This window comes from Daphnia magna, linkage group LG9 (assembly GCF_020631705.1).
Source record: "Daphnia magna isolate NIES linkage group LG9, ASM2063170v1.1, whole genome shotgun sequence".
In the NCBI taxonomy this organism is placed as follows: domain Eukaryota; kingdom Metazoa; phylum Arthropoda; class Branchiopoda; order Diplostraca; family Daphniidae; genus Daphnia; species Daphnia magna.
The window spans coordinates 7,072,496-7,098,274 of NC_059190.1; the positions used below are offsets into that span (position 1 = coordinate 7,072,496).

Consider the following 25,779-nt stretch of genomic DNA (forward strand, 5'->3'; position numbering starts at 1 on the left):
CACCGGATCGCCTGCATCTCCGAAGAGGACAAACAAGCCGTCCAGATCTTTGAATCCGGAGTCCGGAGATTGGAATGCGGATACGAGGTACCGATTACATGGCAAACGGGGAGCCGGCGCTGTCAAACAACAAGGTGTTGGCGCAGAAGAGACTGACAAGCTTGCTCCGGCGTTTCGACGAAGATGAAACATTCGAAGCGGATTATCGAGTGGCAATGGAAAAATACTTCACCGAGGGTTACGCACGCGTCGTTGAAGAGGAGAGACATGGACAACCGGAATACTACCTGGCCCATCACGGCGTACGGAAAAGGAAGAAGACCCGAGTTGTCTTCGATGCAGCGGCAAAATACCAGGGTAAGGCGTTGAACGACGCCATTCTCAGCGGACCAGCGCTTCAAGCTCCACTTCCGGCGGTGTTTCTAAAACTCCGCGAAGGGGCGGTAGCATGGGCCTCGGATATCGGGGCAATGTTTAGCCGCATACGAATGAGACCGGAAGATTGTCGTTATTTTCGATTCCTGTGGCAGCGGAAGGGCGAAACGATACCTCATGTCTGCGAGTTTACTCGCCTGCCGTTCGGAGCTACCTGCTCACCCTTTTTAGCCATCAGCGTGACGCGACGGGCAGCGGCCGACTACAGTCAAGATCCGGAGGTCCTCATCGCCATCAAATCAAAATTTTACGTGGATGATTATCTCAGTTCGGCGGCTTCGGTCGAGCTAGGTGTAAAAGAAGCACGAGCAGTGAGCGACGCGCTCGCGAAGGCGGATCTGCACCTGGAAGGATGGGTCTCGAATTCCCCCGAATTCAGTCAGGAAATGGCCGCGGACGGCGCAACAACGACCGAACTTTCTCTGAATGGCGTAGAAGCAGAAAAGGTGCTTGGAGTTTGCTGGGAGGCCCAGTCGGACATCCTCACCTTTAAGGTAAACCACATTACCGAAGTCGTCTACACCCGGGTAGGCATCGCCAGCAAGGTTGCGAGTCTTTTCGACCCGCAGGGCATGGCCACCCAGATGGTGGTGAAAGCCAAAATCAAACTACGTGAGCTCGGCGTGCAGGGACTACAGTGGACGGACCCGGTAGTTGGTGAGAGCCGGAAGTGGTGGGAGAAGTGGTTCGACACGCTCAAACAGCTGAACGCCGTAAAAATTCCCAGATGCTTGTTTCCGCAGGAGTTGCTGATTGAGGAGACGGAACTACACATATTCGGGGACACTTCCGAAGAGGCATATGCCGCCGTGGCTAATGTTCGTCAAATCTATCGCGACGGAAGCATCGAGATTCGGCAAGTGCGGGCGGTGACGAAGCTCGCACCAAAACAGACCCTATCAGTTCCTAAGTTGGAACTAAACGCAGCGCTGCAAGCGGCCAGACTGGCCAAAACGGTGGAAGGTGCAATGACCCGAAGCTCCGTCGACGCTTCTTTTGGACGGACTCCAGCACTGTGCGGAATTGGATCCGCGCGACAGCAGCGAAATATCAGATGTTCGTGAGCCATCGGGTAGGAAAGATCCAGACCCTCACCGAACCCGAAGAGTGGCGGTTCCTCCCAGGCCGTCTGAACCCGGCAGACGAGGCGACGCGGACAACCATTGAAGAGGAGGCGTTGTCACCCCGGTGGTGGGACGGGCCGGACTTCTTACGGCAGACCACGGAACAGTGGCCGCCAGACCTACCATGGATGACCGTCATCGAAGAAATCCGACCCGTCCGAGTCTGCCAGGTCCGTGTCGACACACCCACATTGGACTGGGACGGCGTCAGCATCGAGGAGAACGACCTGCCTTTACTCGTCCGGCTGGAAGGGACTTATTTGGAGCTGGTGAGAAGAAGCCAGGTGGAAAGTTTTGCGGAAGACATCGAGAGACTCCGGAGGGGAAAGTTGCTCCGGCAAGACTCGCCTTTGCTGTCACTGGCCCCAGTTCTGGGGGAAGACGGAATTTTCCGCCATGGGGGCAGGATCGGCCGGGCGAAGCTCCCGTACGAGCAGCTGCACCCGCCCATTCTTTCGGCGTTACACCAGTTTACAATCAAGATTGTGCGTTCGTTCCATTCAGCGTTGAAACACGTGGGAACGGATTACCAGCTCAGCTACATCCGGCAACATTTCTGGATACCCCGCGGCCGGCAACTGGTGAAGAAGGTCCGGCGTGAATGTGAAGGATGTCGGCGTGAGCGCGCAAAGCCAGGAGAGCAGATGATCGCGGATCTCCCGGCGTCACGTTTGGAGTTCGGATCGCCCCCTTTCACGCGGACAGCCTGTGATCTTTTCGGCCCGCTGGACATATTACTATCCAGAAACCGGACGGCGAAGAGATGGGGCGTATTGTTCACCTGCCTGGTGACCCGAGTGGTTTACCTGGAACTGGTGACCAGTCTTTCATCGGACGACTTCCTACTCATTCTTCGACGCTTTATCGGCCTTTATGGACAACCACGCGTTCTCCATACCGACGACAATTGGCGTTCTCCAACCAATTTCATCGGAGCAGAACGGGAGCTCCGCGAGATGGCGGCAGAGTTATACGAAGATCCGGCGGTCGTCAAGTTTATTCAAACCCACTGCATGGAATGGAAGTTTCAGCCGCCCAGGACTCCGCATTTCGGCGGAGACCACGAATCTCTCGTCAAATCTACCAAACGGGCCTTATACGCAGCGTTGGACGAGGAGAAAAAGGGCCTCCGTCTTCCGACGGAGGAAACCCTCCGAACTTTATTGTACGAAATAGCGGGACTGCTTAATGGACGGCCGTTGACAACCATCAGCGAGGACACGGAGGACTTTAGGCCTCTCACTCCAGCGGATTTCTTGAATCGGCCCAATTCCGCTACACCACCAGTCGGAAGTTTCGACGACGCTCTGCCGAGAGAGCATTTCCGGTATCTACAGAGAACGCTGAACCTCTTCTGGGATCAATGGAAGGGAACATATCTTCAGTCGCTGGCAGGGCGACAGAAATGGAAGATACCGCAGCCCAACTTCACCGTCGGAGACGTCGTGCTGGAGGTGGACAAAAATCTGAGGCGCAGTCAGTGGAATCTCGGGCGGATCATCCACTTCTTCCCCGGACCCGATGGATAGTGCGAGCAGTGGACGTCCGCTTCGACCGAGGCGTCTTCCATCGGGGAATAAACACGCTGGCTCTGCTGGAGTCAGCATCCGTCGAGTCCAGTCCGGATGCGACGGATGCGGGGGAGAATGGTGCGGCGCCAGCTTAAGTTATCGCCACGAGAGGGACGGCCTCGCATGTCGTTTGTCTTTTGTCACCTTGCTTGCCCTTTGTCCCTCCTGTCATTCCGCGTTTTAGATGATGTAATGGCGTTTTGCTCACGTCACATGGTTAGTGTCGCACTTATTTGTCCATCACCTTTGATTGTGTAGTGTTGTGGTGATCGCGTCTACTAGGTATGTCTTTTGTACGTGTGATTTGTATTGTAGTCGATGTTATATTTTGCTATTGTGTCTACTAGAATATTGGCCAGACCTAGGTCTGGGGTGAAACGTCTGTCAAGCAGCCTTCGTGCTCGTCTCCACCTGTCTTTCCCTTGCTTTCTGTGTGTACGTTGAATGTAATTTGTTTCGTGTCTGTGTCATATAGTTCAATTAATGACTGATTGCCTCCCTCCCTCCCTCTAGTGAATGTCAGTGCTGGTTGTGTGAGTGTGATCCACACCCGCTCAGAGACTAGGTGAAATAACCTAGCCTCTGAGGTAATTTAGTTGTTCAATTGCTTCGTACTTGCCTGAAATTAATTATTGTTCCTCTTCGTGTAGTATCATATTCATACCCATACACATATCATTCATCATCAATAGCCATCTTCGAGTCATTACCACTGAACTCCCGAAACACTTACGTTTATTCTCACCGTTGTTACTGCTGATACTACTCGCTCTTGGCTTATTCATAATCTTGCATACCATGCTACAATATAAATGATTTCCCTGTCCAGTAAGAGTGAACTGCCTGTTACAAAACTGATATTTGCAAGTTTTCCCTCCACCACCGCCAGTTTCAGTCAACCCGTCCATCCCGTCTTCTTCCCCTTCCATACCAGGGGAAGAGAGAGAATTTGGACAAAAGTAAACAAAGATTTGACAGACTTCCCCACAGCTACAAATTTTGCCTGAAGCAAGATTTGTTTGCAAATAAGTTTGAAACCACTTGATACACTTGATTTACTGAATAAAGCACACACTTTTGAGCCTATAAATACTAGTCACTAATTCTGAATTGTTTAAATTAAATCTTTAAAAAATATGCGAGAGCAAAATCGGGTGTCTGTCTCTTACAGCAGATGACGATTTTTCCATTTAAAAATTATACCTTTACGATACACTAATAACCAAATATAATGTAAAGGGCTAAGAGAAGTTCTTTGGGTGCTTGAGAATTTTTTGGTTTCTCAACGCTTTCTTTCAAGCCTAGGGTACAGAAAAATATACTTAGTTACATATTTGTTTATAGATTTACTAGTGGAATTGAACCTTAAATGAAAATAGTAAAGGTAATGAGTACCAGTGTCAGAAAAATTTATACCTGAAATTAAAAAAACTATATTGTATGACTATTGCCAGCCACCACAAACAAACTGATCCAGAACGAGATTTCGACAGGGTTTATAATACATGAATACAATAACTTACAGGACTATAACAGGATAAAACTACACAAATACAATCTTCGCTGACAAAGAAATGAACAGACGCAACATAAAAACTTCATTATGGGTAGCTGCCATTTTCTCCTCTGCGTTACCATGGAAATAGTATCCGTGGCAGCTACCAGCCTGTACTTGTTCAACAATTATTACTACAATTCTCTAAAACACGGAATTATGTTGTTTTCAACGGTTTATTTTAATTATTATATTATTTTTGGTTAATTGCAACATATCAGAACTTTATTATAACGTAAAATATTATTAATTTTTACATTGTGTGTTTAGGGATCAGTGTGTGTCAAGTGTCAGAATTTTTTTTTCTTTTTCATCTAACACCACGTTTTTTTTTTATTACGATTAACTCAGTGTTGTGTGGTGGTGCAATTTTTTATTCAGGGGTAAATAACCTTTCGGGGTTTTTAAGGACTACGTAGTGTCATCGTCTTTTCATTGGTAAAGCCCACATATTTGTCCATGCTACGTCCATTTCGTTTTTATGTTTGAAACAAAAATTTTTTCCTAAAAACTTAGAAACATATCACACATCCTTAAAAAGGTAGACAAATGTGGTTATCTTCTGTAAAGATTTCATTGAGATATGGCATTATTGAATGACTTGAGATATGGCATTGACTTGAGATTTGGCTTGGCATTTGAGATGGCACATCGCAATTGATGGCATTGGCATTGGCATTGAGATTGGCATTGAGATTGCATTTGAGATTGGCATTGGAATTGGCATTGATTGGTATTGAGATTTGTTGGCATTGGCTTGAGATATGGCATTATTGATGAATTTTAATTATTAAGTTGTTGGCATTATTGGATGACTTAAGATTTGGCATGGCATTTGAGATGGTTTATGGGATTGAGATTGGCATTTTAGATTGGCAATGACTGGTATTGAGTTTTGTTGGCATTGAGATTGGCATTGGCATTGTTGATTCTGCAGTTAGATTCGCCTGAGATATTGCATTATTGGAAGACTTTTTATTATTAAGTTGTTCTTGTGATCTTACAGGTGTTTCCTCTTCGTTTACAACATGGCTTCTAGTAATGAAAGCAGTACCCCATGCCTCATTGATGTTTCCGAGCTCAACGCGATTGATTTAGAATCATTTTTGCTGTCTATCAACTTCGATTCATGCATAGCCGCTAAACTTACAGGTACTTTCTCAGTCTTGTAATTTTTTTTAAGAATGCAATTTTTTTTTCAATCGCATCCCTTTTTACTGCGTCAAATATTGTCGGTTTTTTTAAAATTATGCATTGATAAAAACTTTTCGCGCACTTTTATTGAAGGGGAATTCAAAAATTTTACGTCTTATCTTCGAACGATTCATGCAATCCATACTTCCGGTAAGGTTAATGGAACCCCACTGATGTGCACTCAGAACGGATGTCGGGAAACTTTTCATTCCTTTCCCAATTTTTGAAACCATTTATTGCGGTGTAGTAGAACGGCTAGAACCCGTCGACGTAAAAATACTTCACAGTGTACAGAAAATCCCCTCTTTGAAAATCCTGTCAGATGTTTTTGTTACAGATGAAACAGTCCATGAAATGTTGAAATGTTAAATGCGCTTGATGTCGTAGCTAAAAATAAGGAAACAGAAAACAAACTGAAAATCAATTTGGCAAAGTTTTTGTTAAATTTAAGATCACATCATTTAGTTTAAAACACCGCTTTAGATTACATTGCTAATAATTTTGGAGCCATTTTTGAAGAAGACGAAGGCGAGCGGGGAAATAATTGATCCATATCCTCGATTCTAAAGCACTTCAATTCTCAAAAAAAAGGGTGAGTTTTTTTCAAACACACTTTGGTTATGTTCAGCCTAGAACGGTGTTTATTACTAACGAAAAAAATCTTACTGTTCGAATTAATTCGAATGGGGAATCATTTCCTAAACCCACCAAAAGAACTTTTCAGTATATTTCTTTACGAGAAACTTTGACTAGATTGTTTTGTGACAGAAACTTTCGTTCAAAATATTTTAGAGGACGGCTTCATAAGAAGCCAAAAGGACAGCAACAATTTAAAAAAAAGTTTATTTTTTAAACGATTTCCCTTTGCTGTACGGTTTCAAATTTTTATCGATGAAACTGAGGTAACTAATCCACTTGGAAGCAAAACAAAAAAACACGAGTTGGGGATGTTTTGCTTTAGAATTGAAAATCTGGCTCCATTAGAAAATTCGCGTCTCGTCCACTTTTGCGGTCTGCTATAGTAGGGGTTTGAAAAATAGCGAATTCAAATTTGTAATTGACGAGTTATATATAAAAATGGAAATTCCTGAATCAGACGCAGGCATGTTATTAAATATTACTGACTTGCCAGGATTTCGTATCCGTGGTACAATTTCCTCTGTCTGCGGCGAAACAAAGGGCATTCACGAATTATTTGGATTTTCGTCACCGTCTGCGACCAAGTTTTGTCGACTTTGCCTTTTGAGCAGGGAGGAAATAAGAAATAATTTCAATTCTAGTGCTTTAGATATGCGTACTAGAGATAATTAGGAAATTGCTGCAAGAGAGGCAAAGTTGACCAACGGTGTGTCAACTCACCTTACTGATATTAAATTTAACTGCCACTTGAACAGAAGCCGCTTTTTTCATGTTTAAAATAATTTAATTTTAGACAGTACGCATGATTTTTTGGAAGGCATTTTTCCATTTATTGTAATGCTTGTCTTTCGGGAATTTTCCCAAAACCAAAACTACGTTTTCTCCACATGAGAATTGAATAATCGTTTAAAACGGTTTGGTTATAGCTATTACGATAAGAGCAACAAACCTTCACCAAAATTCACGGATTTTTTCATTCGAAAGCGGGGAAATTACAGCACAAAACAGCGCGCTTCGCAAAACTGGTGCTTGATCCGAATGCTTCCATTGATTATCGGAGATTTAATCGAAGCTGACGATCCTTATTTTGAATTGCTTTTAATATTAAATCGAATAACGGACATCATTTTTGCCCCAAGTATTGCATTGGAACATACGGTGATACTTGGGGACTTGATTAATCAATTTTTTGTTTTGTTTTAACCAATTGTTTCATGACGTTAACCCCATAAATAAATTCCATCATTTAGTGCATTATCCGGTCGTCATAAGGGAGAATGGTCCACCGGTGCGATATTGGTGTAATCGATTTGAAGCGTACCACAATATTTGCAAACGAGTGGCTCATTACAATTGCAATTTTGTAAACATTGAAAAAAGCGTAGCCTTCCATCTACAGACAGTTTCTTGTGCTGCGATTTTGAGCAATAATAATTTCCATTCTGATGACTTTGTTTTGGGTCCTTGCGATCAAAGCCGAGGGTCGAGAATTGTTTTTCAAAATTTAGATCACGAAAAATTTAGCGGCGATTTTAAAGTTCCCAAATGGGTTAAATTCCAGGGTAGGGAGTATCGCACAGGATCCGTTATTTTACTTCATCCTAGCTACAAAACCGACAGCGGTTATCCTGAATTCGGTATTGTTCATAAAATGGCCGTCAACGACAGAGTGTTTTATTTTGCAGCGATTCCATGCAAAACAGTCTGTTTTGACGACCATTTTCATTCATTTGAAGTTAAAATATTGTCACTCCGTGAGGGCCTAGCCCCAGTACCATTTGAAAACTTACGGGTTGCGAGCCTCTATGGATACTCCAGAATTTTAAAGAAAGCGACGCAACAAGTTTTGTTTCACCGAGGCATTGGGTTTCAAATCTTTGATTACTGCAATCTAGTTGTATTGCAATATTTTCTTGTCTTCCTTTCTTTAATCTTTAAAAATCGATGAATGTACAAACTGAACGTAAAATTGTTTTCTTTAAGATTTCGCAGAATAATTTTTTTTTCTCAGGCGAAGACATTGATGAAGAATGCCTTCTTTCGCTGACCGAAAAACAAATTGATGGCCTGGGTTTGTCAATCGGCCACAGCATCAAATTTCAAAAACTAGTAAAGAATCTCATCGTTGAAAATACTTCGGTCATAGCTAGGTAAAATAACAACTCTTCGTTATTTTTTGCTGACGAGACCGTTATCGAACTTAAAGATATTGACGACGTAACTTACGTCGATGAAAACTTAAACGAATCGCAGGCAGACCCTCTGACAAATTCTGATGTAGTGTACAGATTCATAGATATTTATTAGTAAAATGAAGATGTAATGAATTTGTTTTTCAGGAGACATTTCAAGTCATTTCCATTCTGAAGGAGTCGTCAGAAGATAGAAAAATTGAAAAAGCGTTCATGGAGCGCAATCATGCGTATTTAGAAGTAGACGAAAGAAAAACTGTAGTAAGAATACTGGTAAGCCACATGTGCATGCTTTCTGGAAAAGAAGACTTCTATCCACCTAGCAGCCTCAAAGAAGAACTTGCAAAAGCAATAGTTAAAGCTTTCCCATGTTTGGCTGTTCCTTGTCAAGAGGGTTCTAGTTTGACCTGCTATACCCGCTATTTTAATCCAAAATTAACCAACGGTTTCATCGACACTCGCCTGAAAACTATGCGATCAAAGTCCGAAGTGTCAAGAAAAACTAAATGAAGGAAAACAAAGATTGCTGTTGCCCGGCTAAAAGAACTAAATCTAATCGCAGGCCTGATTGCGAGGTTATTGGGGATGAGGACCGTGCTTTTGATGAAGACGAAGAAAAGTTGGAGGTAATTTTATTGTTTTTTAATATTCAATACAGCATAATTACCTTCTTCTTTTTAGGTTGAATGGATGAAAATACATCTACCCGAACATGGGTCTAACGAAACCACAATTAAAGAGCATATGGCGTCTGCTTACAACTATAGACAGCATCAAATTTCTGCTGGAAAATGGACCACCACCCAGATATTAGAGGAGTATCCTCGCTTCAGAGATCATCCAAATTTGGTACTTATATATGCATGAATTCATTTTTCAAGAATCTCGTCTAATAAAACCATTACATCTTAGATTTTTCGTGATTTCCTGCTAGCATTCCCGAAAGCAGAACGCTTTGAAGAGATCTTGGTTATGGCATATGGACCCTTGATTACAAAATGTGCCGCAAGATCAAACGTACCAATTCCAGACACTGATGATGGTATTATTTTTTTAATTTTCTGCATTTGAATGAACGTCAGCAATGCAATGACATTTGAACGCAATAAATGCCTCAAACTATTGGTTCTGGTTTTAAAACTCATTCCATCATTGAAAAAAATTAGGGTCGTAACCCAAGGTTCTATCATTGAGCGGGTTGTTTATTTCGTCAAGGTATATATATAGCAATTTTGATTATTTCTTATAATTTCATTCTTTTTAACTAAACAGGCTTAACGAAGATATTTTATCCCTCACTGACAAGAAACCCTATCTCAAAGAATCACTTTTACGTTTTTAACGTCCACCCTGATAGAGTGCGTCCGTGGGGTCGCCGACTCTTTTCCAGGGTGAACCTCAGGAAATTTTTCCGTATTTTCCGTTCCGTAATTTGCCTAAATTTCCGCAATTTCCCTAAATTTCCGCAATTTCCCTAAATTTCCGTAATTTCCCTAAATTTCCCTATTTTTCCGCAATTTCCCTATTTTTCCGTAATTTCCCTATTTCTCTACGATTTCTCAATTTTTCCGCGGTATTTTTTAGCTTTTCCTACCTTTACCCACCGGATTAATCACGAGAAAATGGAATTAAGGCCACTGGGTGTCCGCCTTCGAGATTTTGTTGGGCATACGTCAATGACTGAACTGGGCTTTTATTTTAAATATTCGACAAAAACGGTTTTACATCTTCGACAATTTGTTGAGAAAAGAGCACCTTTTCACCAGAGGGGATGTCAGGAGGAGGTAAGCTGCAAATATATGCATCACATGAGTGGAACCCATGAGAAAAAACGGCAAGTTTGGATCCTTATTCAGAAATAGTCTTTGATTTTTTTGCTTGACCGTCAAAGCGGTACCAAGTAAGTTAACGCCCACGTCAGCAGTTCCAAACTTCCATTCATAAATAAAGCGGTTGCGATATGTTATATCGCTATAATATAACCATATTATTTTCTACTTAAATTGAGTGGGATTCCTCCAAAACTTTGGCCCCAATACACAGCAGCGGTAACCTACTTTAATGTAAGTATTTCAGTAGGAAATTTCCTACTGATTGATTAAGTAGGTCGGAAATCTACTAAATTTGCAATTTTCTTACTTAAAACGAGTTTTCCTAGTCACTTACTGTAAATTGCAAATACTTATATGTGGTTATGCTACTTACACTTACCATCCCACTTATAAATAAGATGGTAAATGGCATTTTAAGTATGAAACATTCGAAATAAGTATGCTTTAATTTAAGTATCTTTATTTAAGTTTTGCGAAACATACTTTACCCATTTTCAATACTTACATTTAAAAGCTGTATCAAAATTTAGTATCGTTTCCCCCAATTTAAGTACTTTTTTACCATATAAGTTCTTTAGTTAAGTACCTTGCACAGTGAAGCAGGTTGACTAAATCAAAGTCGTTAAAATTGCAAGTATTTTGTAACTCTGACGAATTTTGATGATCAAACACTACTCATGAACTGTCAATTGAAAATCCATCAACTTTTTTTGAACACATAGAATTCCAACACAGGAATACCGGGAAGTTTATAATGTTGCACTGTTAAAAAAGGTAATGATTTTCGGTAGATAATTGAACATTATTCTTTCTATCTTTTTCTATTTCAACTAAGAAAACGATATTAAATTTAATCAAATTAATATTAGTATAAATTTATTCAAATTATAACTATGAACTTCAAAATTTTTATCAATCTGTGATGTTTGATTACAGAATTTCAGCACGTAAAATCAAATGATACGATTTCTTAAAAATTTTTCCAAAAACTTCACTTCAATCACCCAACAGACCTTTATAGTATATGAGGGTATGTTTGCAACTAATATTTCATCGAGTGTAGCTCAGTGGTAAAGGATCGGACTATGATTCAAAAGGTCTGATATTCGAATCCCGTGGTATACGGTTTTTTTTTAAATTTCTGAACCCCATTTATGGATATACTGTTACACTTGGGGGTGATGTGTAACACGAGTGTATTAGGACGTCCACACTTTATGACGTCAAGTAAGAACATTGCATTCAAGAGACACTACACCACCTATTTATGGTAGGTGAACAGCAAGGTTGAATCATCGAGTGCTTTCGCCCTTGCTGTTTCTACGAACAATTGAGATAACCCGTATGACTTATTACTGAGCAAGGTCGGTTGTACGAGTACATCCGCCCTTGCTTGTTTCTACAAAAGAAGAAGATACCCTTAACCATTTACTACAAAGCAAGGCCGAACGGTCGAGTACATTCGCCCTTGCTTGTTTCCCCGAAGCGTCAGAGTAGGTGCAAGCGTCCTGTGATGCTACCGCAACATTCAGACAAAGCAAGGTCGAGTGTACTCGTACATTCGTCCTTGCTTGTTTCCAAGAAGGAGGTGAGTGTGGGGTGTGTCTCACGCGTATGTCACGTGATCTCCACGTGACAGATCCCCCCTCGTGAAGGCGGTCGCCCCCGACTGCTTTATAAAAATATAACCCCCAGAACGGTAACCCCCAAAAAAACCTAAAACCCTAAATCAGAAAACCCAACACACCAAAATAAAGAACAAACAAAAAATCCCGAAAACAAAAAAATTCCAAAAGAACACCCCAAAAGAAACATTAAAAAAAAAAATGTCGTGTCGAACCTCCGCCACCTGTTCGAGGTGTGGTAGGAAGTGATCGTCTTGAACATCTAATTGTTCGTGGGCCCTCATACGGCCTCTCAGCCAAACAGTTTGGTAACTGAGATAAGTTGTTGCCACCACTAGTAATAGTAACATGATCAGAAGTTCAAACGGATATCTTGGCTCCGACAGCTGAAATTCTTCGGTCGTCTTCTTCATTAACTCTTGAATCTGGAATCCTGTCATTTCAGACGACGCACGAGCGCCGTCGTTTCGGCGCAGTAGGTCGCTGATGAAGTTAATTGATGTGGCATTCGCTTTCGGGAGCTCAATGGTGGCGACCGATTTGAACGTGGTTACATTAAATCCCACTGCGGCCAGCGTGGGTGCCACCAGAGGATCTAACGAGGCCTCCAATCTTCCGTCTAAACTGGCGGGGAAGACCCAGTCTTCCGTTCGAGCCGTACATCCAGGAGGGACATAAAAAATCCCAAACGGAGGCAGCAACAGTGATTGCGGGGGCCCTTGGCTGCTACCGATCGGACATGAGAAAACCACCTCATGAGCTGTAACGGCTGAGAACACCCAGCGATTCTCTCCAAGATAAGCTACTTCGGATCCTTTCCATTCTTTAAATTGTTGTCTGCATTGCGTTAGCTTACGGTTGGCGTCATTGGTGAATAACGAAATCGCACAGGGTTTCCGTGCTCCCCGTTTTCCTAAACCTGTATGAAAATTACAAATTAATCGTTCCAATTGTTTGCAACAACGAACGTCGGCAGTCGAAAGTTCAATAAACGTCTCCAAGTCTGTGGAAACGGCCAGAAAATTCGGTAGGTCCCCGATCGCCACTCCATGGGTGCCATTGTCTGTTGCTCGTGGTAAACTGAAAATTTCAAACAGGGTATACTGCTGTGCGTGATCGTAGATCGGAATTTTGATAAAGAGACGAAAACGTCCCTCCACCGCTGCCACCGTCACCATAGCTTCACGATAGGTCAACCATAATTCTTCACTCGATACTGCCCAACCCAAGGGTAGTTGTCGATTAATTGCTTTCAACACCGAAGCCATTTGAGCAGGTGAAAATATCTGAGGCGCTAATCGGCCGTTTGCCAAGAGGGCCAACCCTTCGTCGAGAGCGTCTGCCAAGTCTCGAAGCCACTGCAGGCTCGCTTCCATCGACTCGAATGCTGTGTCTAGATTGATGAAAAAATCGAAATACTCGATCATGTAAGCTTGACGCTCTGCCATTCGTCCAAGCAAATTTTTGTAATTCTTTGTTAATTCCGCCGTTTGTCCTTCCAACTCCTGGATCAACTTGGTATTTGTCCGGATCTCCCAAAGTGATTCGTTCACTACGGTTGCCTGTTGGTCCATCAAATGGACTATTTCATTTTCCCGGTGTGTAAGGCCGTTGATCTTCTTATTCAATCCAGCGAGATCAGCCTGGGTGGCTACTCCGAACAGCCATTTTAACGCTGATCCGCCGCCATCGATCACCGCTCGACGTTGTTTGGAGGAGGACGTTGTTGGAGGAGTTGTTTGAAGGAGAACCAATGGCGTCCCGAAAAGTTGCTAGTCGATGTTCTGATTGATTTAACTCACGTTCAAACCAATGACACTTGACATCAAGTTTTTTGGCCGCCGATGCACCTTGTTGATTTCCTGTTTCACAGCATTTAACGGCCATGTCCGCGTACTCCTTCAGCCTCACTTTCAATGTCTGAACCACTGCCTCTGCCGGTCGTATATCGAGGTCTGTTATGACTGTCCAGAACAATTCTCCGAACGCGACACCCGGCTTTTCATTGAAAATCACGGTGTCTCGGACAAGCAACGCATCTACCTTGACTGACCCGAGAAAGGCCAATACACAAATTGTGTAAGGCAGCAACAAAGCGAGGTAACGATTCGGTCGACCAGCTCGACGAGCCGGCTGTATCCTTGTGGGAAGGCGGGCCGGCCTGCTTGCTGTCTCTGGCTGACGAACTCCCCCAGATGACGGTACTGGACGGACGCTGTTGTCGGGTAAAACTACAGCCCTCTCACCGTGGTTTCCATTATCCGTACCCGTCTCCCGATGAATCCTCACAGGTGGTTGAGGGGCGTTTGGTAGAGGTGTCTCACGTGTCGCCTCTGTGGATTCCGTGTTCAAATTTGGACCTCGTTCGACCAAGTCGTGAAAAAGTTTCATCTTTATGACGTGCACAATATCCGATTTTCTTGATCCGGAACTTAACTTCACTTCGTAGTTCACGGGAGTTGTCTGTCGGATCTCATTGAACGGTCCTTGCCAGCGATGAAGCAATTTTTCTGCTCGTTTTACTTTTCGAAAGGGTTTGTACACCAGGACTTGGTCTCCTACTTGAAATTGAAGCTCTCTGTGGCAACTGTCATACTCTCGTCGCTGGTTGTCCTGGGCGACTCCCAATCGCGTGTGCACCAATGCTCGAGCCTTCGCCAATTCGGTCACAACCTGGGTTGCATAATCCGGAGCCGTTCCCGACCTAACCAGCCGAGGGTTGGCATCCGCACCTAATTCCAAATCAATAGGTAACATTGGTTCACGCCCGTAAAGCAAAAAAAATGGTGAATATCCCGTAGATTCCTGCCGCGCCGTGTTGTAAGCAAAACACACGTAAGGTAATGCCTCGTCCCAGTCTCTATGGTCCGTGCTGACATACATTGAGAGCATAGCCGCTAAGGTGTGATTCATCCGCTCAACCAATCCGTTTGCCTGTGGATGGTAACTTGACGTTGTCTTGTGGTTGGTTCCAAGATTCTTCATGACTTCTTGGGTAAGCGCAGCTATAAAACATTTCCCTTGATCCGAAATGATGGATTCCGGTGCTCCATGACGCAGCACAATTTGTTCAACGAAAAATGTTGCCACCATATCCGCCTTTCCGTTGGGCATTGCCCGTAGTTCCACCCACTTCGTTAAGTAGTCAACAGCAACGATGATCATCTTATTTCCGGTGTTGGACATGGGAAACGGACCTAAGAGGTCGATTCCCACCTTTTGAAATGGACGTGCCACCTGAATACACTGCAGGAAACCGGCTGGCCGTTTGTTCACTCCTTTTCGACCCTGGCAATTAGGACATGATTGCACATAATTCGTAACATCAATCGCCAAACGCTCCCAAAAGAATCGATTAGAAATTTTCGTTAGAGTGCGTCGAACTCCCATATGCCCTGATATCAAGTCGTCATGGTATGCCTTTACGACGCGTTCCCGAAAGGAACGTGGGACGCACAGGCGACGATACTGTTTACCGTTTTTAATGGTCTTTAAGCATAGTCGCCCATTGAATAGACAGAAGTTTTTTACGTTGCACGACCTGCTTCCAACTGGTCCATCAGACGACGCCACCGCGGGACCCAACGCTGCTCCGCAACGAATTCTTCCTCCGGTCCAAAATCCACCGATCTGCTACTCCCCACAAGTCCAATGGCCACACAGCGATCTTCTTCTTGGTCTTTGGTCACGGGTAAAGGGCATCGCGAGAGTCAATCTGCGTTGTCATGGAGTTTTCCGCTTCTATACCGGATTTCGATGTCATACTCCTGTATCGACAAGCTCCAACGGGCTAGCCGTCCAGCGAGATCTCGTTTGGTTAACAACCAACACAGCGCCTGGTGGTCTGTAACTACCACGATCTTGCATCCCCATACATAACCTTTAAATTTTTTAAAGGCCCAAACCAAGGCCAGGCATTCTTTCTCGGTGATGCTGTAATTTATTTCGGAGCTGCTTAACAGGCGGCTGGCATAGGCCAACGGATGTTCTTGCCCTTCCACTCGTTGTGCCAATACCGCACCAATGCCGTAGCCACAGGCATCGGGAATGATTTCCATTGGTAGGTCATAATTCGGATGAGCCAGGACTGGGGCTGCAAGCAGCGCTTGCTTCAGTGTGTTGAAGCTATAAGAGCACAGGCCAAGATAGCTCTGTACTTTCTTCACTTTAAGAGCCACCGTCTTTCCTTCGTTGCACGGTGGGAACTCCTTTACCGCTGCTAATTTGTCCGGGTCTGGACGAATACCATCCGCATCCACTACATGACCTAATACTTTCAAACTGGTTTCCGCAAAATGACATTTGGACACCTTCAACTTAAGGCCCGCTTTCTTTAAACTCTCCAATACCAACCTTAGTTGTTCGACATGGAGGTCAATTGTTGACGAGTACACTATGACATCATCTAAGTAGACGAGGCACGCTGTCCATCGAAGTCCGGCCCGTATAATATCCATGGACCGCTGGAATGAACTGGGACCGTTCGATAGGCCAAATAGGAGTACCTTGAACTGGTACAACCCATCAGCCGTAATGAAGGCAGTCTTGTGACGATCCTCGTCTCTCATTGGAATCTGATGATATCCGGCTTGTAAGTCGAGGATGGAAAAAAATTCTGCTCCTTCCAATCGACTCAGCACATCCGCAATGCTTGGTAGAGGATAAACATCCCGTACCGTGACTGAATTAGCTTTCTGTAATCGACACAGAATCTCCATGTTCCATCCTTCTTTCTGATTAGCACCACCGGTGCGGACCACGAGCTGTCCGAAATTTCGATAATTCCCGCCTCTTCCAAACTTTTTACTTGTTCGTTCACGATGGTTCTAGCCTTCCACGCGCTGGCATACGGGGCCTGATGGATTGGCGGGGAATCTCCCGTTTCAATGTTGTGTTCGGATATGTTGCAGCGGCCTACTTCCGAAGCGTTTGCCGCAAAACATTCCAAATTCTCTTCTAGCAATTGGAACATTTTTTCACGTTTGTCTTTCAGAATGCCATGATTGACTTGTTTTTTGAGGTCGTCTATGAGTGTCCTGCGCTGATTCACTTCTTCCTTTGTTGGTGGTCTGGTCATTGGGGCGTTCTCTTCTTTTGTCGTTAGGCCACAGCTCAGCACTTCTCCATCGTAGCCACTGATGACTCCCAATGTCGTCCCCTTTGGAATCCACACGCTAGTCGACGTAAAATTGGCCAACGGAGTGAAATCCACTTTGGTTGCCAGTAACGCGTGTCCCACCGACACTCCCTTGGTTTGTAGAAGTTTTCCTGATGGTTCGAAACAAAAGTTCTCCGCCTGTAAAGCTGGCGCTACTGTCATCACATTGGCCACTGAGAAAGAAGGGATTGTTACATCAGCGTTGGTAATCAATTTAACCGACCGTGTTTGGTGATCTGTCCGCTGCGATGTAATGGCTGCAAGAGGCTGATCTCCAAAAGTAATTGAGGCCTTCGGCTCTCGATAATCGATGTTTACTTTGCCATACTGTTTCAGGAAATCATTGCCCAAAATCAAATCAATTCCGTCCATCCCAAATACCACCGCTTCGCCAGTTGCTGTTCCCATTTTGTGGTTGACCGAAATGGTGGCTGCTCCCATCAACGTTGCTTGTTCTCCATTAGCCATCACCACCCGCGGTCCGTCCCATGGACGCATCACGAACTGGGATGCACGTAGCAGCTCCGGTGATATAACTGTCAGTGCTGCCCCTGTGTCGACGACTGCCATTACTTGCCGTGTTCCACAAGTGACTTCTTCTCTGATCAGCTTGCTGAAATCTAGTCTAAGGATAGGTTGCTCCTTTATCTCGTCCTGTGTTGATGAATCTGCAGTCGTCTCGGCTAGCTGGGACACGATGTTGATTGGCGCGGGAGGACCCAACGGCCCTCTCTGTGGGCCAGGAGGACATGAGTAGGGTCGTTGTCGGAAACGAGCAGATTGCGGATTTTCCCAACAATTCCGGGCCATGTGCCCCGTTCCGTTACAACAGTAACATTTGAGTACTCCGTTATTGTTTCTGTAGATTCTCTCTGACTCTCCCCACGTAACTGTCTTCTCGTTTCCTGGTCTCTTCGGAGGTGGAGTTGCTTGAATCTTCAAACTTTCTACCGCACCTTGCAGTTCTTTAATTACTTTCCATAATTCCGTATCAGCCACAGTTGGAGCTGGTTTTGGAAGGGTCCGAATGAAATCAATTGGAACATCCGCCACTCTGGTTGCTGCCACCCCGAGCACCGCGTCCGGCCAGTTTCGTCTATTGGCCAAGAGCTTGGCCTCAGTAAACCGTTTCGCCGCCTCTAAAAATTCTTCGCCTGTTTTGGGTTGTAACGGGTACAATTTTTCGACCAACGAGGGCCGTAATCCCCCAAAAAGGTAGTCGACTTTGGTGGCTTCCGCCATTGTTGGATCCACCACCCTACAAAGATCCATAACATCGTAATAGTAGTTAGTTGTCGCTTCTTCGATACCATGAACCCGGTTCCTGAAGCTTGTTTCCTGGAACAGCTTGTAGTTTTGTTGCTGAAATTCTTTCAAAAACAGTGTTCTGACTCCAGTTACTGCCGGAAGATCAGCTGCGTTGAGGCCAACCCCCGGTCGTATGGGTAAATCACGCCACTCCGTCGGAAGTGTGGAGCACAGGTACCATTTTCTTGCCGCTATATCCAGATACATGCTGAAATTCGCCCTTAGCTCCGTATCGCCCCATTGATTGTACGCTCCCGTTGACTCGTAACGCTCAAGCCAGTCAAAGGCGTCATCTTCCGGCGTTGCCTTAAAGACCTTGGGACTCAAAAACTTTATCTGAGGAGGCATAATGCCAGTACCTGAATCACTATCGGTATCTGCAAAATAACTGCTCCTCGTCAGTGCTATCCCCGTTTTCCTCTTCTTCGCTTTCTTCGCTACTTTCGTGTGCGTCGTCAATACTCTTGTCTACGTTAGATTCTTCAAGATCTTTCGCAGTACTCTCCAACTCGTCGTCTTCACTTTTTTCGCTACCTTTTATAACTGCCTCAATACTCTTGTCTACGTAAGATTCTTCAAGATCTTTCGCAGTACTCTCCAACCTTTTTTCAGCCTGGATTACCCGCTGCCCATTTCCCACTACGTCCTCTGTGCTGTCCGGCTTAACAGTTTTTCCTTCCAACTGCTGTTCCGGTACCAGGCGCGTAGATGGAGGCAAAGGGTGTAAACGTCTGCTCGGATCCCTAGGACAACTAGGCCAACGTCGATTCGATGACTTTATCATTTACCTCCAGCAAAAAAAAATGATTAATGTCTTTCTGCATTACAATACCTCAAAATCTTGTCACAGCAATAAACGATTTCATTGAGAGAACGCTAATAGAAACCAAATAGTCTTACTCACTGTCAGCCGAAAACGTGGCTCCGTATCCAACAATTTCAGATTTGGCACAACCCGTTGGTTAAACCGCTTGTGGTAGAGCCCCTAAACGATTTTCGCCTCTGACAATGAATAATACTATAAGATAAACTTCCTTGCCTTGTCTCCTTAGTAATGCTGCATCTCCACCATTTGTTACACTTGGGGGTGATGTGTAACACGAGTGTATTAGGACGTCCACACTTTAAGACGTCAAGTAACAACATTGCATTCAAGAGACACTACACCGCCTATTTATGGTAGGTGAACAGCAAGGTTGAATCATCGAGTGCTTTTGCCCTTGCTGTTTCTACGAACAATCGAGATAACCCGTATGACTTATTACTGAGCAAGGTCGGTTGTACGAGTACATCCGCCCTTGCTTGTTTCTACAAAAGAAGAAGATACCCTTAACCATTTACTACAAAGCAAGGCCGAACGTTCGAGTACATTCGCCCTTGCTTGTTTCCCCGAAGCGTCAGAGAAGGTGCAAGCGTCCTGTGATGCTACCGCAACATTCAGACAAAGCAAGGTCGAACGTACTCGTACATTCGCCCTTGCTTGTTTCCAAGAAGGAGGTGAGTGTGGGGTGTGTCTCACGCGTATGTCACGTGATCTCCACGTGACAATACCTTAATAACCACAACAAATTTCGATATGATAAAAGTCATTTGCTGAATTTTTGACTAAAGATTATATAATTGCCCTTTAGAAAAAAAAGTGCGAATGAATTTTAAGTAGGCTAGACCCTTTATTGAGCCTACTTAACTACTTACAACATTCTTACATGAAACAGGTTTTTTAGTAGGAAATCTCGTGTAAGTATGGGAGGAATTTAAGTATCCAAAGCCATGTAAGAGATCCTGGCACCTCTTAAGTAGGAAACAATAAGTGGGGAGCCGCTGCTGTGTAACGCTTTCTTCTGTTCTTCAGGGAGTGCCGAATACTCTTCACAATCAACGAAAGACTCTACGACAGCGGCTTGAAGAAATTCTGCGTCTTCAACTTGAGCAAGAGTCCTAAGGTCGTTATATCCTAGTTTTTTAAGAATATTAATCATATGAGACGCCAGATAGAGTCCATTTTCCCTCAAAAGATAGAAAACGTCTATTTCAAGATCTTCCATTTTGGTGCCACTTTTTCACGTCAATGCGTCATCTGCTGCATTTCGCTTGTTCAGCGACTACAGAGTTGCCGTGATACATAAAAAAGAATGCTTCAAAAATCAAAATTATGGCATTTTGTTACAAAATATAAGAATAATTCACGAGTAATTCACTTGTAATACACCTGAATTAGTTAAAACTAACTAAAGAATCATCTAAAGCAGTTAATCGGACGTTGTAATAATAATTATTTTTATTTGCGCAATTTCCCTAAATTTCCATGATTTTCCTAAATTTCCGTGATTTCTACCCCTTTTTCCGCTTTTTCTCAAGGGGTGAACCTCGGGAAAAAGAGTCGGTGACCTCTCGAGTGCGTCCTTCTGTGGCAGATTTTTTTACACTGTTAAATGCGTAGCAAAGTGGCCAATCAAAAAATAAAGCCGCCACAGTGAATCTTTTTTTTTCAAAAATGTTTCGTGTTTCCCTACGTTTTGTTTAACGAGTTAATCTAGACATCTTAATTAATTGTTGAACTGTTGATGGTGAAAAGTATGGTAGCCCATGTTCAGTAACTTCATTCGAAGTGCATTCTCCGCAGTTCAGAAGAAGACCTTTGTTCTAAGTATAAAGAAATGTATGTGTTATCTATGTTACATGTTTCCCAAAGCAGCAAGGAAATTGCTATTTTTTTTTATTTTTTCAATAAAGAGTAAGCAGTCATGCTTCATTCAAATCAAATATTTTTCGCGCGTTTATTAAAATTGAAAAAAAGTAGGATTTGGTAGGACGAAAAGTGGGAGAAAGGTAGGGAAATGGAGGGTAAATGGTAGCGACAATTCAATGGTAGTGTGGCCTTCCAATGTGAAATTTTTGAATGGTAGACCCATTGGTAAAGGATTTACTTTTCCCTACTTTTTCTATACTATATAAATTTCGACGATTGTTCTACCAAATGGTAGCAAGTACTACCATTTGGTAGGATGTTTCATTTCGCTACCAAATGGTAGCCAAAAGCCGTCTAAAAGTAGTAATCAAAAATTTAAAGTGCAGTACGGGATTTATGGTAAAAAACAGCGAAAAATTTGCATCTTTTGTGTAAAGTAGCCCCAGTCTACGGTTTTCCATTTATCTAAAAATAATATTTCAGACTTACGGATTATTCAATACATAATTTATATTGTCCTGAAGTGTCCCAATATAAACTGGTATTTAAACATGCATTTAATTGTGTTGTGTTTTTGGCTGGGACGAGTAAAATCATATAGAATTCTTCATATCAAATACAAAATTCATCAAACAGTGTGAATTTTCAATACTAGGTGTTGCCCAGAAATGATCGGGCAGAATGATCGACAAAAATTTGATCGCCGATCCGATCATCACAGATTGATCGGATCACCAATTTTTAACAAAAAAATAACGCACAAATACCGTTCAGGGTATAAAACTTACATGGATGCGCCATACATCACACGAAAGCAAATCCCGTAAAATCCCGCAAAATGGTGGGATTTTAGTAGAAAAATGCCAATTAATCAACAAACAATCAATACATTTTAAATTCATGAATAGCGTTTTTCTATTAGAATCCCGACATTGATTTCTCCCCGTTACGTAAAAGCACACTAGCTCCCCTAGGGACTGAAGGCGAAGGTAAGATTTTCGCTCTCGAAGTTCATAGCGAGTAAACTACAAGAGATAGGAAAGGGTTCCAAATAAAAACATTTTTAAATAAAACAATAAATAATGCTATTAAATAAAGAACACCGCATTTTTTAATGCAAAAAAAAATTAATTTCGAGTTGTTCAAAATATTTTATTTTCATTGGTGAAAAACGCGGTTTTAGCACAGCGCTTGTGGGGGGAAAAGCTTGTGTTCTTAATCGATGAACGAGTGTGTAGGGGCGTGGGAGTTACTCCTACAAAAAATTCAAGTGTTAGTGATTTGAAGATCTCTAGCCGTTAAATAGTTATTTGAGTTTTAATGACACACGTAGCGCCAGAAGAATACATTGAAATGGAGGGTAATGTTTTTAATCATTTTGAAAAAAAAGGAAAAATCGACTGATATTTTTCCATTAGGGTTTGATTGTGCTACTCCGTTGACCAAAAATATCAATGTCACTTTCTAAATGACGTTACTTTTATTTAAAACTTTACACTTTTGTAGATGAATATGTTATCTACTTATGGTGTAAGTTTCAATGAAAAATAATGTTTTTTAGAATTTTGGCGAGTTTTATATTCGCCCTAATTTTACCCTTAATAGTGTTATGAGGGAAACTGAAGTGTTTCCAAATTTTTATACTAGCTTTTTTCGAAAAGACTAGAACAACCCAGGAATTGAAAAAATTTTTGACAATAGATTATTATTTTGCCACAAAAAAATTATTTAATTTTGTAACGTTATTTGTAACGTTATGTGAACGTCTTCGCCCTTTAGCAGACCTTCCCTCTTCGTCGACGTGACGACTTCTTATTCCCTTTGTTTTTCCCCATCTTCTCTATTGTAATTGGGGCAGTCTTGCTCTCGGTGTGAAACCAGCCGGACTCAACAGTTTCTGGCGACATGTGTTTGTGTGCTAGTATTAGTGGTCTCCGCATGGCCAGGTCCGAACGGTTGTGGTAATTCGACCGTTCGTGGTGCGCTGCGGTAATGCAGGCACAGGTGTGTTCATGGTGCGCTGAGGTAATGCAGGCTCCGGTGTGTTCGTGGTGCGCTGCGGTTATGCAGGCACCGGTGTAAACGCGAGACGCGTGATCAAGACTAACCTGTATTTGTCTGCTAAAGTCAGGAAATAGACCGAGCCCGTTTTCAAAGACACCCACCTAAGCTGTTCCTTACCCTCTTTTCTTAACAATATAATATGGTCCGATTACTACACAGCGGCTGAAGAGTACTTATTTTCACCATTTAATTGTTTCTGTACACTGTACAGTACTTTAAAATTAAAGTAGGTATTTTAGCGCACTGAAATAGGAAAATTAATTTATTCGTTTTTACCATACTTAAACTAAAATGATTATACTTATCACATTGAACATACTTAAAAAAATTGTAAAAGTTTTTTGATAAGTGTTTTTAAAGGAATAAAGTACTTTTAACAAATAAAGTGCTTTAAGTAAATAAGAAACTTTTCATAAAGTATTTTATGGAAAAGCAAGTGCTTTCAAACTTTTATTTCAATTTCCCGTTGCCAACGTTACCTCACACAGCGGCGACAAAATACTTAATTTTTGATACTTGAAAAAGGCCAGCCTACTAGATTTTTTTTCGTACTAAATTTGTATAAGATACTTAATTTTAATAGGCTACTGAAAAATTCAGTAATTTTATGAACTACCTACTTTGAGGTAAATTTTTTGAAAAAAGACTTGTCCATGCTAGGATTCGAACCTTGGATCTTTTGATTTGCTGTCTTATACTCTACCGCTACGCCACATCATTTATTAATGAACGAACTAATTTAGATAAAAATGGTGATAAGATAGATAAAGTGAGTTTTGTGAGTTTTTTTATTTTTATTTAAAATGTCATTTGGAGTATTTATTATGTATGTTATTTATTTATAAATACCTAGGGCAAAAAAAGATGTCTGGACTAACATTAACCAACCCCCCTTATAATGATTTTGCGCCAAAACCACCCTACCTCTCCTTAAAAAGGTAAACTATTAATATTTTCTACCCACAGATGGCTTTTTAAAAATAAATCGGTGTTCACCTTTTTGTGCAGGATACTGTACAACCAACACTTCATTTTAACAGACGAATTCCAATGTTGGTTTGGAATAGGGACCAGCTTCAGAATTCATCACGAGTATTGCAAGTCCTCTATAGGGAAGCCAACGTTATACAGACACTGAAATTCTGAACTTTCAACAGAAATGAAATGAAGAGGTTGGTACAACATATGGTCAAGCTTGTCAATTTAAAAGATAAATACTATTCATAGTCGACATTCTACCAACACTATAGTACTGGGAATTATGTAATAGTTAAATTACAATATTAGTTTAGAACAGGGCCAAGTTCAGAAATTTGCCCATGACATATAAGTCTTCATTTCGGTTAACCAACATTCTGCGAATACTGAATTTCTCCAATGAATACATTAATGAAATAACGAGCTAAGTGCTTACTTGTGCCAACCGTAGAAATCAACCTACGCAAATACAAGTCTACCATCGGATAACCAACATTCAGCCATCATTGCTTTTCGCTCATAAAATTCATTGCTAGAGGACGATACGAAAACAACACAGGGCCAAATTCAGAAATTGGCCCGCAACGTACAAGTTTTCACATCGAATAACCAACATTCTGCGATAACTGAATTTCTACGAAGAAAATTTTGTGACAGGTTTTTCCGTTTTTTTAATTTTTATTTAAAATGGCATTTGGAGTATTTATTATGTATTTTATTTGTTGTTTATTGAGTGTAAACAATGTTGGATCGATTTCGAAATGGTGTTATTGTTGTACATCGAATAACTAATACACTTTCAATATATCATTTTCAGTAGTCGAATTCCAACATAAGTTGACATACAAGCCATTCTTGGAAATTCAATCACAAGATTACAAGTCTCCAGAACACGTAAATCCGTCATCACTACACTGACATTATTACCAAAAGCTTTCGGAGTAAAAGATCTACTATATAGCCTCCTTGTATTTAACTAGCTGTGTGTTAGAACATGAAGAAAGTGTCAAGATTCGCAAGAAAACGTGCTGTTGACAGAAAATTGGCAGAATTGTTGAAAAATACAAAACAAACCAGTTGTCAAACTATTGTTGAGCAGCCGGTACATTTTCCAGTTACAAGGTAATATGCACTAATGTGTGCAATACAGGTCGTGACTTTAAATTACAATGTGAACTTTTCAAATTGCGTGCATAGAAATGAAGAAGTAGAAAACCCGACTATCGCAGATGATGATGCAGGCTAACTACTGCAGCTTCATGTTGGCAACCAGGCTGACATTGCCAGGCCTCATAATTCTGGTAATACTGTTGATATTACTGGACCTGCTGGAAACTGCCGACTCAGACCATAACGAAGTGAATAGTGCCGATCACGTTCAGCTTATTTCAAGCAAAGAAGACATCTTGAAAGAA

At 42.3% G+C, this 25,779-nt stretch overlaps 2 protein-coding genes and 3 long non-coding RNA genes across 5 annotated transcripts; all 5 read left to right on the top strand.

Annotated features, from left to right (window-relative positions):
- The first annotated feature begins 74 nt into the window (after positions 1-74).
- On the top strand, positions 75-1,499 carry LOC116933390. The gene has a single exon (XM_045178653.1). The coding sequence runs from the start codon at positions 75-77 to the stop codon at positions 1,497-1,499; it is 1,425 nt and encodes a 474-aa protein (XP_045034588.1).
- Positions 1,500-5,016: 3,517 nt separating this feature from the next.
- Positions 5,017-6,299, top strand: LOC123475810. Its single transcript, XR_006651205.1, has 3 exons — positions 5,017-5,123; positions 5,692-5,837; positions 5,973-6,299. It is a non-coding gene; the product is annotated as an uncharacterized LOC123475810 (long non-coding RNA).
- Positions 6,300-7,556: 1,257 nt separating this feature from the next.
- Positions 7,557-10,014, top strand: LOC116933392. The gene is given in 7 exon segments (XM_045178654.1): positions 7,557-7,656; positions 7,769-8,155; positions 8,530-8,657; positions 8,858-9,095; positions 9,369-9,559; positions 9,623-9,752; positions 9,819-10,014. Coding segments are annotated over 7 exon segments (1,293 nt in total). The 3' UTR covers positions 9,938-10,014.
- Positions 10,015-23,043: 13,029 nt separating this feature from the next.
- Positions 23,044-24,279, top strand: LOC116933396. The gene is made up of 3 exons (XR_004400086.2): positions 23,044-23,612; positions 24,047-24,155; positions 24,240-24,279. It is a non-coding gene; the product is annotated as an uncharacterized LOC116933396 (long non-coding RNA).
- LOC116933395 lies at positions 24,274-25,741 on the top strand. Its single transcript, XR_004400085.2, has 3 exons — positions 24,274-24,324; positions 24,395-25,486; positions 25,562-25,741. It is a non-coding gene; the product is annotated as an uncharacterized LOC116933395 (long non-coding RNA).
- Positions 25,742-25,779: the final 38 nt, after the last annotated feature.